The 17,683-nt window shown below is 36.9% G+C and overlaps 1 protein-coding gene across 1 annotated transcript in view; it reads left to right on the forward strand.

Annotated features, from left to right (window-relative positions):
- edaradd (EDAR-associated death domain) overlaps nucleotides 1-17,183 on the forward strand; it is a 36,137-nt gene extending 18,954 nt beyond the window's left edge. The window contains exons 2-6 of the mRNA XM_041249947.1: nucleotides 7,321-7,379; nucleotides 7,747-7,792; nucleotides 9,589-9,659; nucleotides 11,754-11,805; nucleotides 13,400-17,183. Coding sequence (XP_041105881.1) covers nucleotides 7,321-7,379; nucleotides 7,747-7,792; nucleotides 9,589-9,659; nucleotides 11,754-11,805; nucleotides 13,400-13,761 — 590 coding nt within the window. The 3' untranslated portion in view covers nucleotides 13,762-17,183. The remainder of the gene's footprint in view (nucleotides 1-7,320; nucleotides 7,380-7,746; nucleotides 7,793-9,588; nucleotides 9,660-11,753; nucleotides 11,806-13,399) is intronic.
- Nucleotides 17,184-17,683: the final 500 nt, after the last annotated feature.

A 17,683-nucleotide genomic window follows, 5' to 3' on the forward strand; every position in this document is an offset into this window, starting at 1 on the left:
TGCAGATTTGTTCCAGGTTGTTCAGGTTGGTTGGACGGCACTTGTGGACCACAATTTTCAAATAGTGCCACAGATACTCAGTGGGATTGAGAGCAGGACTTTGACTGGGCAACTGTAGGACATTCACCTTTTTGTTCTTGAGCCACTCCAATGCTTTCGCCTTGTGCTTGGGATCATTGTCCTGCTGAAAGGTGAATTTCCTCCCAAGCTTCAGTTTTTTAGCAGAATGAAGCAGATTCTCTTGCAGTATTTTGCTCCATCCATTCTTCCTTGAATTGTAACAAGATGCCCAGTCCCTGCTGATGAGAAGCATCCCCACAGCATGATGCTGCCACCACCATACTTCACTGTAGGGATGGTGTGTTTTGAGGCATGGGCAGTGTTAGGTTTGCGCCACACATAGTGCTTTGAGTTTTGGCCAAAAAGCTCTAGCTTGGTCTCACCTGACCACAAAACCTTTTCCCACATCGCAGCTGGGTCACTCTCATGCTTTCTGGCAAACTCCATATGTGCTTTCAGATGGTACTTTTTGAGTAACGGCTTCTTTCTTGCCACCCTCCCATACAGGCCAGTGTTATGCAGGGCTCTTGATATGGTTGACTGGTGCACCATTACTCCACTCCCAGCCACTGAACTCTGTAGCTTCTTCAAAGTGATTGTTGGCCTCTCTGTGGCTTCTCTCACAAGTCTCCTTCTTGTTTGAGCGCTGAGTTTTGAGGGACGGCCTTTTCTTGGCAGTGCCTGGGTGGTGTGATGAAGCTTCCACTTCCTGATTATTGATCCAACTGTGCTCACTGGGATATCCAAACACTTGGATATTATTTTGTACCCTTTCCCTAATCTATGCATTTGTATTACTTTATCTCTAACTTCTGTAGAATGCTCTTTGGTCTTCATTTTCCTTCAGATTCACAGCCTTACCAATGATCCTTCAACAGTGGGGTTTTTATCCAGAAAATGTGACAGCAACTTTAATGGTTCACAGGTGGAGGCCAATGGTAAGGTAATTGTGTCCTCATTAGGGCAATTTCTTTCATTGGTGCAAACTGGGAGCTTCCACAGCACAGGGGTTGAATACTTATGCAAGCAAGATATTTCAGTTTTTTATTTTTCTTAAAAATATTTCCCAACATAAAACCAATGTCACCTTACAATAATTGATTCTGAGTTTCAGTGTTTAAAAATAAAATATCAAACAGAACAAAATTTCAATGTACCATTTGTAATTCAGTAATATGAGAGAATTGGTCAGGGGTCTGAATACTTTTGCAAGGCACTCATATATATATATATATATATATATATATATATATATATATATATATATATATATATATATATATATATATATTTTTTTTTTTTTTTTTTTTTCATTTATCTACACATCCTACCCCACAACTTCTTCCAAGTGAAAAAAATATTCTAGAAATTTGTAGAAAATTAATTTAAAATAAAAGCTGAAATAGCTTGGTTGAATAAGTGTCCACCCCCCCTTGTAATAGCAACCTTAAATGAGCTCAGGTGTAAATCACTCACTAAATTAAGTGGCCTCCACCTGTGTTAAATTGTAGTGATTCACATGATTTCAGGATAAATTCAGCAGTTCCTGTAAGTTCCCTCTGCTGTGTAGTGCATTTCAAAGCAAAGACTCAACCATGAGCACCAAGGCATGGCAACTCTGGGACAAAGTTGTTGAAATGCACAGATCAGGGAATTGGTATAAAAAATATCAAAGACCTTGAATATCCCTTTGAGCACCATCAAGGCGATTATTAAGAAGTGGAAGGTGTATGGCACCACCAAGACCCTGCCTAGATCAGGCCGTCCCTCCAAACTGGATGACCGAGCAAGAAGGAGACTGATCAGAGAGGCTACCAAGAGGCCATTGGCAACTTTGCAAGAACTACAGGCATTTATGGCCAAGACTTGTCAAAGTGTGCATGTGACAACAATATCCAAAGCACTCCACAAATCTGGCCTGTATGGTAGTGTGGCAAGAAGGGAGCCATTACTCAAGAAAGCCCACCTTGAATCCCATTTGAAGTATGCAAAAAAACTCTCGGGAGATTCTGTAGCCATGTTTGGCGCAAACCCAACACAGCACATCACCCAATGAACACCATCCCTACTGTGATGCATGGTGGTGGCAGCATAATGTTATGGGGATGTTTCTCATCTGCAATGACTGGGGCACTTGTCAGGATAGAAGGGAAAATGAATGGAGCAAAGTACAGAGTCCTTGAGGGAAACCTGCTGCCCTCTGCAAGAAAGGTGAAACTGGGACGGAAGTTCATCAGCATGACAACAACCCGAAGCGCACCGCCAGAGCTACATTGGAGTGGCTAAGGAACAAAAAGTTAAGTGTCCTTGAATGGCCCAATCAGAGCCAGACCTAAATCCAATCAAAAATTTGTGGCATGACTTGAAGATTGCTGTCCATCAATGCTCCCCAAGGAACTTGACAGAGCTTGAACAGTTTTGTAAAGAAGAATGGTCAAATATTGTCAAATCTAGGTGTGCAAAGTTGGTAGAGAATTATCCCAACAGACTCACAGCTGTAATTGCTGCCAAAGGTGCTTCCACCAAGTATTAACTCAGGGGGGTAGAGACTTATCCAATTATGATCTTTCAATTTAGTATTTTTAAAATATAATTTTTTTTCTCAATAAAAACTTTTTTCCCTTAACAGTGTGAAGTATGGTGTGTAGATAAGTGGAAAAGAAATTAAATGCATGAAACTCTGAGGCACTGACACAACAAAATGTGAAAAAAGTTCAAGCAGGTGTAGACTTGCTATAGGCACTCTGTATGTGTATGTATATATATATGCACACTTAATATTTCATTATATGATATGTGTACTTATATAAGCTGATAATCAAAAGTGAATTGCATCAAAAATTTAATTTTTAAATGAAAATGTAAATCTTGTCAATTTCAATGAAATGGTCATCCAAAGCAAAGGGATTTTAGTCTGAAGCCCAAGTCAGTTAAAACACTGAAATGTGTATAACACGGTGTTAGAACACTGGCCTAAGTATAAAAGTGTCTTTGTTAGATGTTCTCTGAGTTAACTAGCGTGTCACTTAATTAACATTCTGTCACCAATTATTGTTAACAGGTGAGGGTCCATAATTACTATAAATATAGGTAGCATAGGCACAAGTTTGTCATTCCTGAATGTAAGGGAGCAGAAAATGGCAAAATATGCTCAGTTAAACAAAGAAAAAGTAATTACTTTATGAAATGAAGGTCAGTCTTTAAGACATATCACAAGAACTTTGCAAGTGCATGTAACTACTGTGGCCAAGACCATCAAGTCATTTGAAGAAACTGGCCCTCATGAGGACCGAACAAGGTCAGGCAGGCCAAGAATGACCTCAGAATCAGAGAATAAATTCATTCGAGTCACATTCTGCGAAACCGGCAATTAACTGCCCCTGAAATACAGGCTCAGCTAAATGCTACTAGAAGTAAAGATGTTTCAACATCAACTGTTCAGAGGCGATTGTGTGAAGCTGGCCTAACTGGAAGAATTGCTGCAAATAAACAATTGTTAAGAGAGCAGAATAAGAAGAAGAGACTTGCCTGAGCCAAAAAACACAGAAACTGGACGTTTGAGGAGTGAAAGTTGGTCTTATGGACATACGAGTCAAAATTTGAAATATTTGGGTCCAACCGCCGAGTATCTAAGACGCAGAGAGGGTGAGCGCATGAGTTCTGCATGTGTGGTTCCCACTGTCAAGCATGGAGGAGGAAGTGTCATGGTCTGGGGTTGCTTTGCTGGTGACAGAGTTGGTGATCTTTACCAAGTCCATGGCAAGCTCAACCAGCATGGCTATCATAGCATACTTCAGAGGCATGTCATTCCATCAGGATTACGGCTAGTTGGGCAGTCCTTCATTCTTCAAGATAATGACACAAAACACACCTCAAAGTTGTGCAAGAAGTATCTGGCGAAGAAGGAAAGTGAAGGACAACTCAATCTAATGACCTGGCCTGCCCAATCTCCAGACCTAAATCCCATAGAACTTGTATGGGACGAACTGGACAGAAGAGTCAAAGCAGAGCTACCCACAAGTGCCCTACATCTCTGAGAATTGCTGCAGAAGAGCTGGGAAGACATGTCGGGTAATTTCCTGCTGAAACTTGTTAACCGAATGCCTCGTGTTTGTGAGGCTGTTATTAAGGCAAAGGGTGGCTATTTTGAGGAATCCAAGATTTAGAGACAATTTTCAATTTTCTTGAACATTGCTTTGATACTCCTTATATTTTGTTTTGTATATTGTAACATGTGTTTTCATTTTCAAGTATTTACAGAAACGTATACTGCGTAAAACATTGTCAATTATGAAAAAAAAAAACTAGTTTCCAGCAAAATGTACTCAAACTTTTGACTGGTACTATATATATATATATATATATATATATATATATATATATATATATATATATATATATATATATATATATAATCAGAGAGAGTTCACAGCCAACCCACAGCCTTTTTCTTTCTTTCTACAGCTTGCTGAGAACAAATAACTTTTCAGCTCCTGTTTTATATTATCAATAATCTGAGCCCTGCCACAGGACCATTTGGGCACCGTTATGGTAATTGACCTGAAACCCTTTACATTTTACAGTGCATGGTAGGTTTTGGGAAAACCTTGTCAGTGTGGTCGGGATTTACCAAACCACACTTTTTTTTTTTTCAAATTCTCCAGAAAATGTTACAATGTATGTACACAGTCATCCTGCTTTGCTTTCATTCTTTTGCTTTCTTGCTTGCACTAGAGCAGACATTTTGAAAACAGCTTTGAAACAGACTGTATGTAGTTCATAAAAATGTCACCACCTGACGCAGCTGATCAGCCTGAATACAGTGCATGTGTAGTAGGCTTGTGTAGAGATGAACGACAGTTAAGACAACAGTTACTGTTCTTTCAGTCCTCAACTCTCCTGCTATCATTTGAACAGTTTATTTTTCTTTTGGCAGCATTGTTTATCCAAGTTTTTGTTTTTTAAAGAATTTGTCAAATAGGAGGGTGGATATCTTGGATATGTGCTATGAATAACCAAAGCTATTATTTTTTGTGTATTAACTGCTTGTTTTTGCTTAATGGTTATACAGTAAAAAATATATCTAAAACTGGAATACATTATTTCTCTCTGTTCGTAATTACTAGAAACCTTCAGAATGTTCAATTTAAATTTTAAGGTAAAATTAAGAAGCAAAGTCAAATAGAGACTTTTACTAATTAAGCAATTACTAGAAAACTTGGATGGCCACCTGAATACAAAAATTAAAAAATAACCAATGAGTTATAGTTAATTCAAAACATTATGAAAGTCATTAAAAAGTCTTTTTGTCAAAACCTTTCAGTCCAAAGTGAAACTAAAATCTGCTTCTGCAAAACTGGGAGTGGGCAGTGTGGGAGAGGGGGTTACCAGCTGCCTCATTTCAAGTAAGAAGGTCTAACCTTCTACAGTACCAATAGCATTTCTGGAAACTTAAAAAGAAGAAAGTGCTCTGCGGACAGGCAGCAGCAAGCGGAAAATACTGAGGCGATAAAAGATAAAGAGATTAACCTGAATTAAAAGAAAAGGAAGCACAAGAAAAAGAACACGACAGCAAATGTAAAGGACAAACTGACAGAAACAGGGAAATAACAGTTTGTGGCTATGGTTTTAAAATAAAATTTGGCAGGCCATGAAAAGCTATGAAGGGAACATGAAAGGCAAAAGAGAAATGAACCAACATGAAGGTGAGCAAATGATGGTTTAATGTATAGTATCTGTAAATATCTCTGGTACAGACTGAAGGTGTCTTCTACTATTATAACAACCTTGACTTGTATAAAGAAGGAAAAACATTGAGTGAAACAGCTTGCATCACTCGATTTTCAAGGTGTGGTATCCGAAGCATAATCAACAAGTACAGAGAAACATCATCTGTAATTGACAAACCCAGGACTGGAAGACCAAAAAGCTGTCCAACAAGGATGGGCAATACTTGAAGATAATATCCTTAAGGAATAGAAAGAAGACAAGCGTTGAATTAACAACAGAACAGGTGTCGTTGTCCCACAAATCAACAGTGCGAAAGTCACTCTTAAAATCAGGACTTAAAGGATGTGTTGCAGTAAGAATACCTCTGTTAAGAAAGGGGAACAAGACTAAAATGCTAAAATATGCACAAGAACATAAAAATTGGACTGGCCTTATGCCACTTTCATTAACAGAATTGGCAGGTGTGTTTAATGATTATAATAGACAGTTTTTATTTATTGTTTTCATGCTGTTTCCAGTTAATGTATTTTTTTTAAAGGAAAACTCGCTTGATTTACTAAATGTTTGCTCCAGTGCACAGTGCTGGACCCTTGTGTTAAGTAGCGTGTCTGTATGTGTGTAGTCATTCACTCCATGAGAAAATCAGTGATTTCAGATATCAATGTCAAAATCAGACCTTGAGGTATGTAAGGTACATACAGTGCCGAGAAAAAGTTTGTGAACACCTTAGGATTTTGACATATTTCAAACCTGAAATGTTATTAGATCTTAATCAAAGTCCTAATAATAGATAAAGATAACCTGATTAACAAATGACACAAAAACATGATATGTGAACCTTTAGATTCAGTATCTAGTGGCACCCCCTTGTGCAGCATTTTCTGAAAGCGTACAAAGCGTGCTGGTAGGGGGAGTGGGTTGAGCGGCAGTGTGTGCTTTTTGATTTAAAAAAAAAAAAAAGGTTTTACAATAGCCCCATGCCTTCCTGCAAAAGAACTGTATTTAAGTCCATTTTTTTTGGTGGGGGGTGCTTGAAAAAGAGCACGCTATATATGCTTGCAGGTTACTTTCAGCTTTAAATACAGTACCAGAACATATTGTACAGCAGTAAAATACTCATCCCCCTTTTTTAAATAATGTAATGTTCTCAGTTTCTGTATATCAGGCTCACCGGGTACCCACTCGGAGGTAGATGACTCAAAAGAAATAACAACTGTACCCGCCTTCAGACATCTTTTCCTGGTTACCATGGGAACAATCTTACCTGGACGCTAAAAGACATGGAAACCATCTGTATTCTTTCATTTATCGTTCCCATATGCAAATGATTCATAACATTTATAACTGCATGTTGTGAAAGCACAAGATGGGTCTACACAATATATAACAGTTGTGTGGAGTGCAGTGCATGATTAGTACATGAAAATGCTGTTAACATTTCCGTAAGTTCTCAAGGAACCAACCAGGTTATTTTATAAATTGATTTGAGTTTTTTGGGTTTTTTTTTATTTATTTATTTTTTCTTCCCAGGCCACATCATCAGAGGTCCTGTGGAAGATACAGATCCTAGCAGTTTTTCCTCAGAAATGGTATGCCAGCCCTTTTTTGTTTTCTTTTTCTTTTGAGTATTATTTTGGGTTTAGGGTTTCATTTACAGAGAACCTATCAGAGTACCTGTCATCGGCTATCTATAGTAATGAACTCGCAGGATTGTGGAAATGAAAGGGAAATCAGTGAGTGGCAAAGCCATGCATTTATACCAGGCCTTAACACACGTGTTATAACATAGTGAACCACGTGTTGGATGTTTTTTTATAATTAATTTTAATGGATAGATAGAATAAAAAATAATATACATTATAAAAAACATTAAATAACTAAAAACTATGTTTTTTGAAAGATTTAACAACTGCTTTTATTTTTGTCCGTCCGTCCGTCCCTCCCCCCAACCCCCAGTCGTTACAGTCAAAATATCCAGTTCAAGACACAGGCACACCAAAAGGTAAGGAGGATCTTGTGATATTCTCACCAATATTCTTTGTAATTCTTGTTATTCCTAAACCATCTATCACGTCTGCCAAAAATTCAGGACATGTCAGCATTTAGAAAAAAAAATTAAATAAATACTTTGTATTTTCGTTTTGTTTGGCAACTCTGGTAAACACATTCCCATACGCACACATAAGATTTCCATTCTTAACTGCAGGACCAATAAATAAATAAATAAATAAATAAACAAAACACTGTAGGATGACTTTTGAATAATACTGTAATTCTAGTAATAATAATAATAATAATATTATTATTATTATTATTATTATTATTATTATTATTATTATTTGGGAAGCCAATTTACTTAAATGTTAATCTTACAGATGTATTATATCATAATATTATTATATAAGAATAATAAACAATAATAATATTATTATTATTATTGTTATTGTTATTATTATTATTATTATTAATAAACCCTGTTTAAAGCAGGGAATCGATCAGGGTCGAGTTTATGAATCAGTGAAAGTGTCATGCCATATTGCACACTGTACACAAAATGGATCGTTTTGTGGTGCACGAAAAAAAAAATCCTTTTCAAACAATGATCGAGCCTCGCACTGAGGCTCGATCAATGTTTTTTGCAATGCCAAGCAAGCCCAAATTTCCCACCGACTGCATCAGCAGCACTTCTATACTGTATGTTGTAACGCTCCATGAAAATTACCAGGTTCACACAGGCAGTGTACATCCAAACTGTTTATTGTGAACACAGGTAAAAGAAATAAAGAAAAGCACCACTGTCAGCCGCAGATCACAGCAAAGAAATAATAATAATAAAAAAACTGACTATTCTCAGTTTTTCTCGTGCTCTCCGCTTCACAACGCTGTTTCAAAATGATTATGCCAGAGAATATGTTCTTGAGTGAGTATATATTTATATTAAACATTTTCCTTCATATAAAGTTAATATAAAGTGTTATTCACGAGTATGTCAAACTGTATGACAGAGCAAGTGTAGTAATAAAACACCTTTAAAAAAAGGTCTTTAGTTTAGACTTGACTGTAGAAAGCGTTCCATAACTCGACAATATTTTGCTGTGTTTCACTCTTATGAATAGCAGGTTGACACTTAGGACCGATGAAAACGTTTATGAAAACAAATACGATTACCCCAGTATATATATATAATATTATATATATATATATATATATATATATATATTAAATGAGATGTAGTAGGAGGAATAAGAATGCAAGCAGCCCAAACCATGACAAGTATAGTGAATTCATGTGGTGTCACTGGCTGCATTTTAGAAACATTGGAGTAGCACAGTGCTGTGAATGAGAGTAACTGTATATATTTATTTATCGTGGCTAGGGATTGTAATATAACAATGTTATGTTGAATTATTCAATTGTTTCAGTTGGGATGTTAAATTAGGCCCGCCTGTCTGGTATCTAGTTGAACCTCAACCACTGTCCTTTACCATCTTACCAGTAGATGCCTAAGCATCAGATGAAATGAGGATCATAGCTCATGTTTTCTCTGATACCCAGGAAGATATATTTCGATCCCATTAGACTTGCATGATCCCTAGCATGTTCCACAGGGTTCAATCAGGAGTGAGTTTATTTTACTCAGGTCAGTGTCACTCTTGTACGATTGTTCTGTTCCAGGATATCCTAGAGACAGGCATCAGCTTGGTACTCCTTGACACTTCTGTGTAACCATGCAGGGAAAAACCCTCAGGGTCGTCACTGCATTGTTTACCTAATTTCTGGACATTGCTTGTTTCACAGATGCCTTGGATGAAGTTACACTGCAATTAGCTTCGGTTAACCTAATATCCCAGCCGGGCAGAATAAGACAGGTAAGAAATGTCCACTGGTGTTGCTCTTACAGGGCAGGTAGGTTGGGGGGGGTACACAAATACCATGCTCTGTTTACTCAGGCAGTGTTATCTGTGGCTGAAAGGGTGGCAGAATGTAAACCAATGAAACCAAAAATAACTAACACAATCTAAAGAGCCAGAACAACATGAGTAAATATTAAACTGCATTTAATAACCCCTAATAACTTGCTCTCTGAAGGGGAAATAACCAAAGCTTTATAAACTCTCATTGTTATCATTGTTATCATTGTCATCATTAGCATAACGACATTCTCACAAGTCTCTCATTGTTCGTCTGTTGAATATTGAGTTTAATAAACTTGCAATGACTATGGCTTGGGTAAAGTCCATTTATCCTGCTGCAGTGCTATAAATTTGATAGATAAAGTTGATTTTCTTTCTCCATTTACTTCCTGTGTGTCTAGCTCGGGTGTTGTTTAATTGCCTGTTAATTAAACAGGAGGATAACTTGTTTGGCTGTGGCAAGAAAAATGTAGTAGTGTAAAAATTAAAACTAAAATATCTACAGCAGCGCTAAATGATGTTAATGCTTTATATGGTTAGAATGCCAGAGAACATTCCCGTGATCGACAGGCACAATAGGGTCTAGGGAACATGTGGTGGGTTCCTCTCAACAGTTTTCTGTGATTTGAACATAAAGCCCTGTTCACACTTGTATTTTTATACTGGTATCGTTGTGGAACAGTAAAACAGCGTCTGTTCGCGCTGGAGTTGTTACTGCCGTCGTACTGCTATAACCCAGTCAAGAGCACGTTTTGTACTGGTACTGTTGCGATATGACTCAGAACAGATCATGTGTGGACAGGTCTGAGACATGCGCAGCTCACTCACACCAGAGATATTGCCAAGATTCTCCACTTTTACTTCGATCCTGCTTGTCTTATTGATAGTTTTATTTTGTTTTGTTTTGTTTTTTATAATATATTTACAAATAGGATACTATAGCAAATGATCTATGGGAAATTTGAATAAATGGTTAAAAACTAAAAACATGTAAAAACTGACAGCAAATAAATCCAGGTTTTATAATTGTATCTGTGTGAAATGCTCATCTCTGTTTTCTGCACATGCGCCATGTCTGGTGCTGTGTTCAGAAAAGTGTGCTTTTCGTATAGATTATGGTATGTCATCACTACCACGGGTTATGTTTTTCGTCAAGAAACCCTGGGCAAGAATAAAGTAGACTTCACAATTTTTTTTTATATTTCAAATAAATAAGCTCAAAGCAGCTGAATCCGACAGCGCTCCTTTGACTCAATAGAAAATCTCCCGATCTCTCTGCATATCCCACAAACCTTTGTGCTTATATCTCTGAGTATATTGAGATCAACCAGCTTAGACGTGGACAAGTATATCACAACATTGTCAGTGTTATACAGGTGCTGAAAAGTGAGTTGCGACCGCAAGTGTTATCGTATCGGTATGTTCTAAACCTGAAATGAATGTTAACAGTATCATTCCAATACAAATGTGAACAGGGTGTCAATTAATTAGGTTCATACAAAAGATAATGTCAAGCCACGATTATCATCAGCATTTGCAATGTAGTATTTCTATAGAAAATGAATACTTTTATACAGTAAAATAAAGTATTCCAATCAAATAGCATTAATAGAATGACAATATAATGCAATGAATGGATACATTAAATAGTATAAAAACCTATTATGAATGATACCTGGGAGCACTTTTTTTAATCAATCGGTGTATTCAGGTTTGATAAATCATAGATCAAATGAATCGCATGGCAGCCTACAATAAATGTAATAAAATAGAGCTAATTTCTATTCCATACTGTAGTGACCGCTAGTACAGTGCTGTCATGGTGCCAAAAGGAGAAAAAGACGGTTACAAAGTCCTTGTGACGCACTAACTCTGAACTGTTGCATCACAATGCCAGTTTTTGGATTATTTTTTTATTATCATTATGACCTCCCTCTTAGAAGTGTGTTGTAAATGAAGCAGCCTGTAAAATAATCATTTTAGATTTGCATTATCATACTGATTTTATTTATGACAACTGTTCATTCAAATACGTATTTTATCTTGCAGCCTGAAGACAATGAGAGCCAGTACATTTACAGTGGACATATATCAACAGACGGTAAATACAATGTTTGCTGTACACTACTGTCCCAGCCAGCAATTATGCTGTCTAACTGAATTCTACTCCAAATATCTATCACATCTCTATTTGAAACAGTAAACGTATGTTGTGATTGCAATGACTGAAGCCAAATACGCAAATATTCTAGGAGACCACTGTGTGACCCTGGAAGTAGTTCAATACCTGGTTAAAGGTATCATTCACTTTTGCAGCCATTCCTTAGCTTCATCATCATTTCCACTGCTTCCCTTGCATGTTCCTATTAGAGCTTTTCATGCTTTCTGTTCTGTACAGAGAAACCCCTCTCCAATCGCTGTGTAACTACCTAGCAGATGTTTTCTACTATTATAACAACCTTGACTTGTATAAAGAAGGAAAAACTTTTCAAGGTGTGGTATCTGAAGCATAATCAACAAGTACAGAGAAACATCATCTGTAATTGACAAACCCTGGACTGGAAGCCTCAAAAAGCTGTCTAACAAGGATGAGCAATAGTTCAAGATAATATCCTTATGGAATAGAAAGAAGACAAGTGTTGAATTGACAACAGAATTTAAATAACTTATTCATGAAGAAATGATTGTTGAATTAATTTGTTAAAGTTAAACAGCATGAAAACAATAAATACAAATCATTACTTATAACACTATGTAACACAATTTTTGTTCCTGGGTAGTAAGTGTTATTTCCTAATTGCTTATGCCTCAAAAGTATAGAAAGTGCCTATTATTCCCCACAAACTTTGCTTTTTTGACCAGGACAGTGATATTTCAAAATATCACTATTTCCAATGGGAAAACGGGCAAACGTGTGTCTTTTCGTTCACATAAAGTCAGAAAAAAACAACATATGAATCCAAATTAACATGTATTTATACTAAAGTAATACAAAAATGACTACAAAAGATTTAGAAGTGAGTAGTTTTTTGACATTTACGATTATACAGTAAATACAGTATAATCGTAAATCTCGAAAAACTACTCACTTCTAAATCTTTTGTAGTCATTTTTGTGCAACAGTAAAAACTGTCATCTTCAGTCTGTACCAGATATTTACAGATTCTATACATTAACTATTGTTAAAAATATAACACTTTTGTACAGCAATGTGTGTGTGTGTGTGTGTGTGTGTGTGTGTGTGTGTGTGTGTGTGTGTGTGTGTGTGTGTGTGTGTATATATATATATATATATATATATATATATATATATATATATATATATATATATAATTTAACTGAGCTTCACCCAACACAAAGGATTGAGTTTTAGCGCTCTTGCGCACTTTTAATGGTACAAAAAACCATAAACATGTTAAACATGTACCGGTCCCTGACTGATTTGCCAGACTACGCCATATAGTCGGGGCTCTTCACACAGGAGACCCTGAGGTCTCATTTTATACTTGGCAGCTGGTCTCAATTTACAATGACAAGGCCAACTGCCAAAACAAAAAAGCAATCAACAAATAATAATCAGTTTCACTTGGAGCCAGGTTTGTTACCTGACTCCCACAACAACCCCCCCCCCCCACTCCACCACCATGCTACAATATATATGAACTATTTATTTTTGTTTTGTCTTCCCTGCACAGACGGCCCGTGTGAGAAATGCTGCTGCTCGTCTCTTCCCTCCACTCCGCCTCCTATGATCAGTGACTTAATGAACGATGAAGACTTGCTGTACAAGCTGCAGCTAAAGCTAGACACCCACCACCCCACCGTCAAAAACTGGAGGAACTTTGCCAGCAAGTGGGGCATGAGCTACGACGAGCTGTGCTTCCTGGAGCACCGGCCACAGCAGAGCCCCACCCTGGAGTTCTTGTTGCGGAACAGCGAGAAGACAGTGGAGCAGCTGATAGACCTCTGCAAGCTCTACAAGAGGATTGACGTCCTTAAGGTGCTGCAGCTCTGGGTTGAAAAAGACTGGCCGAAGAGATGGCACCAAACCTATTAGCTAGCTAGTAGCTCACCCTTGTTTGTGATCTATAAACTTCAGGTCAATTGTTGGCGTCTTGCTTGTTTTTTTGGTTCGTTTGTTTTTAGTCCCAAACTTTAAAAATAGAATTTCTACTTTTTTATATTAACCAGGAGGGGGGATTCTGGACAGATATTTCCCATCTGCACTTATTAAAGTGTATGAAACCATGAAAAACATCAGCTGACTATGGTTTCCATTGGTCTTGCTATTCAATGCCTATACTAAATTTTACAGTATTTAAGTTTTAGTTTTTTTTTTTTTTTCATGTTGATTAAAACAGTAGTGTTACTGGGCTCAGCTTCCTATTGGGGGTAATAAAAACAAGCCAAGGATGGTTGTTTCTATGGTACAAAATGTAGGCTGCTGTGCTACAGCAGTACTGTAGTATTTTTCCACCATTTGGTTAGTTCAGTGCTACCTTTTCTGATTTGGGCCAAGCTGTAAGACACAGTCAGGGACTCTTATCAGAAAGCAGTACCCGGGACATGTATTGAATCGGCTTTCTACATGTACCGTGTGGTATGTAATTTGAAACGTTTGTAAAGACAGGAAGGCATTGATGAGACTACACTGCATCTTGTCTTTCTGTAGCGATGTGGACGAAAATGTGAGCTTTAATGAAGGGGTGCACAGGATCAGACGGTGACACAGAGTGACTGTGAAAGAACCAATAGCTGCTCTTGTCCTTTCTCTGCCTGCAACTGTAAATACCAGGCATTAAAGTTTAAAGCGAACTACAGTAGGGTAAGTGGGGCAAAAAATGTTTATGAAAATGAATGTACAGTAATGCAAAAATATAAATATATTTTAAGTAGGGGATTTTAGCATTACTTTTGATGATTGTAAACTTTTCCTGTTTTTGCTAGCTTTGTGTCTAATTTCTATTGTCCGCAGTAACATTTTGCATTTACCACTTAATGGTGCTTCCTTGAAATGCACCCTTCTCCTCATTCAGTGTATGCAGGTTCACAACTCTACAGTTCTGAGTTCAATTAAATATTCTCCATGGCACCATGGATATCATACCTATACGCATAACTTAGTGTTTGTGTGTGATTCTTACTCATGCCTAAGCTGGTCTTATTCCTGCTGACCAGCGTGCAATATCCTGTAATTTTCATTAAGAACATGGATGGAAACAATTGATAAAGAAATAATGACTCTGAGCAAGCCATTGGATCAGCAATTCTACAATGAAGAGCTGTCAGTAGGTGTTCTTTTCCTGCATCAAACTGCCTGACAGACACACACACACACACACACACACACACACACACACACACACACACACACAGCACGTTTTCCAAGTAAACAACATCAACATCTGAACAATGCATTCGTGGAAACCATTGCTGACTTTATTTAGTTTTAAGTTTTACATCCATAGCAACACAGTACCGGGGCCAGCCTGATCTTGTGTGATGGGTTGACAAGAACACATTTCTGCTGATTCCTTCATCCATGTACAGTATATACCTCATTTTATATTTGGTAAATGAAAGATGCAAAAAAAAAATGTTTTCATGTTTATCTATGCTGTGTATAATTCTTGAGATGGCTTAAGACATGGTTACCAAGACTAGACTCATCTTAGGACTGGTGCTTTAGATTTAAGACTAAGGGAAGAAGACCCTTCTTCGCACAGTGTGGTGAGGATTGGTGGAATGGGCTACCCAGTCATGTTGTTGAGGCAGAATCACTTGGATCCTTTAAGAGCTAACTTGACAAATTAGCTACTAGGAAATAGGCAAGCTTAGATGGGCCAAATGGCCTCTCATTCGTACATTTTCTTATGTTCTTTATTGAGCCCCTCCTTCCCAACCCACAACCCCTTGCTTTCATTTCACAAAAAAGGTGCTTATTTAAATTCAAGATGAATTTGTGATGCTTTAGGAGAAACTGCAACTTTTTTTCCCCCCAAGGCATGACTCCATAAGTGTTCCCAGGGTTTCAAGACAAGGCAGAGGATCATTTGTTTTGTGCATCCATATTACAGAACTGGCAGAACATCGCTTAAGATTCATCCACACATGCTGTGGCTTGTCTAGATGAAGTAGAATGTAAGATTTTCTACGGGCACAGAACAAGCCGTGGGGAACACAAGGTCGCAGTGAAAGAAATTGAGTGTTAACATCACCTATTGATGCCATTCTGTCTGTGTGAGTAAGCTGAGGCCTCAACACACACATTTTTATAACAGCCCTTAGTTAATTAACCATGTGATATTCACATATAGGCCTCAACAGCACACCCAATAGCAACTGTTTCTTTTTTTTCTTTTGCATAATTGTGTTCCTGTGCTGTGTTCTCTGCCTGTACCAACAAGTAGGGACTTTATGCCACTGCCAACCCTGTATAAACCCTAAAGTGTGGACTTGACCAATGTAAGTAAAAATAAAAAAAAAATAGGCCTGTCTTCTTTAATTCCTAAAAGTCCTGACCTCCCCAACCCCCATAAATAAGAGAAGGATATTATTGTAAACTTATTATTGTATCTTGGTGAATCAATTTTGCATCAGTACTTCTAAATGTGGTTGAATGTACTTGTTAAGAAACCTGGAGTTCTCAAGCTTGACATTAATTCAAAAATGTAATATTTAGTGGTTTGGGGCTATAAATTTCAATTTGTATTGTTCTGATCCTCATACTTTTTCTTCAGTCGCTCATTGTGCCAGAGATGAAAATGTTTAGTGTTTTGAAAATGGGATAATCTTGTAATATTTTCACTCTGGTATCAATTTCAGACAGAAAGAAAACAAATCAGTAAAGGATTTTGACCAAAGGATTCCTGTCGTTTATCGTTTTTGGGGTTTTTTGTGGGGTTTTTTTTTTTTGTTTGTTTTTTGTGGTTATGGGCCTATATTTCTTCTAATTTCTGTGGGGATATTGACAGCATACAAAAAAATCATATGTTTTAAAAGCCTTTTTTACAATGCTACAAACTCTGATGAGCTGATTGTATTCTGTTTTATGCATGAATGTACTTTAAAATACACTGCCATATAAATGTTTGCTGAGTGCTAATCATTTCACGACTGGCCTGTGAAAAAAAAAGATAATTTAATCTGTCCTTAAGCCAATTCCTGTAACTACAGGTCTTGTATAATCATGTTTTGGATGATCATTAATTACCATGCCTGAAATGTGTAAATACTTTGGTAATGGAAGATAAGTGGTAAGATATGCATGTCACTGAATACACTCATAACCCTCTGCATGCTTGGCTTGCTCACTTGTCTTTGAAAACATGTATCCTCATGAAAACAGATATCTGAACTGGGCTTTTCTGTCAGCCTAAACAAAAGAGAAGTCCAGACTTTTAGGCAACTAAGCAATTTTCAACATGTGAAAACCTGGGAGTGGATTAAGTGGTTGGTCATTAAAACAGTCTTCAAAAACTGTTTGTGTTGTGGGTCCAAATACTAATTTCAGAAGAAAATATACACAAGAGAAACTACTTTAAAAAAAAAAAAAAGGTTTTATTGAATACCATTGTTAAAGACATGAGTGTTTCACATATACAAAAACCCAACACAAGCATTTCCCTTCATTTTAAATATATTGTGCTACTATGAGGCACTTTTCACATATATTTAACTCCTGAATTAAAATTTGATTGTATTCTCTGTGAATCTGTTATTGACTAGTAGTAAAAAAATTGCTAACAATCTTCAAGAATAAATATCAAATTTAACTTAATATCAAACACATATATACCTTATTAATCCTTCATTGATAGTGTGAATGAAATTGTATATGATTGGGATACATTTCAGACATACAGAAGATACATTTCAGACATACAGAAAAGTATTACTTATTTACATTACTACCAGCACTCAATCTTATGTATTATACATTACTACCAGCACTCATTTGAATATATAATTATATTATA

Source organism: Polyodon spathula, chromosome 5, assembly GCF_017654505.1.
Source record: "Polyodon spathula isolate WHYD16114869_AA chromosome 5, ASM1765450v1, whole genome shotgun sequence".
NCBI lineage: Eukaryota > Metazoa > Chordata > Actinopteri > Acipenseriformes > Polyodontidae > Polyodon > Polyodon spathula.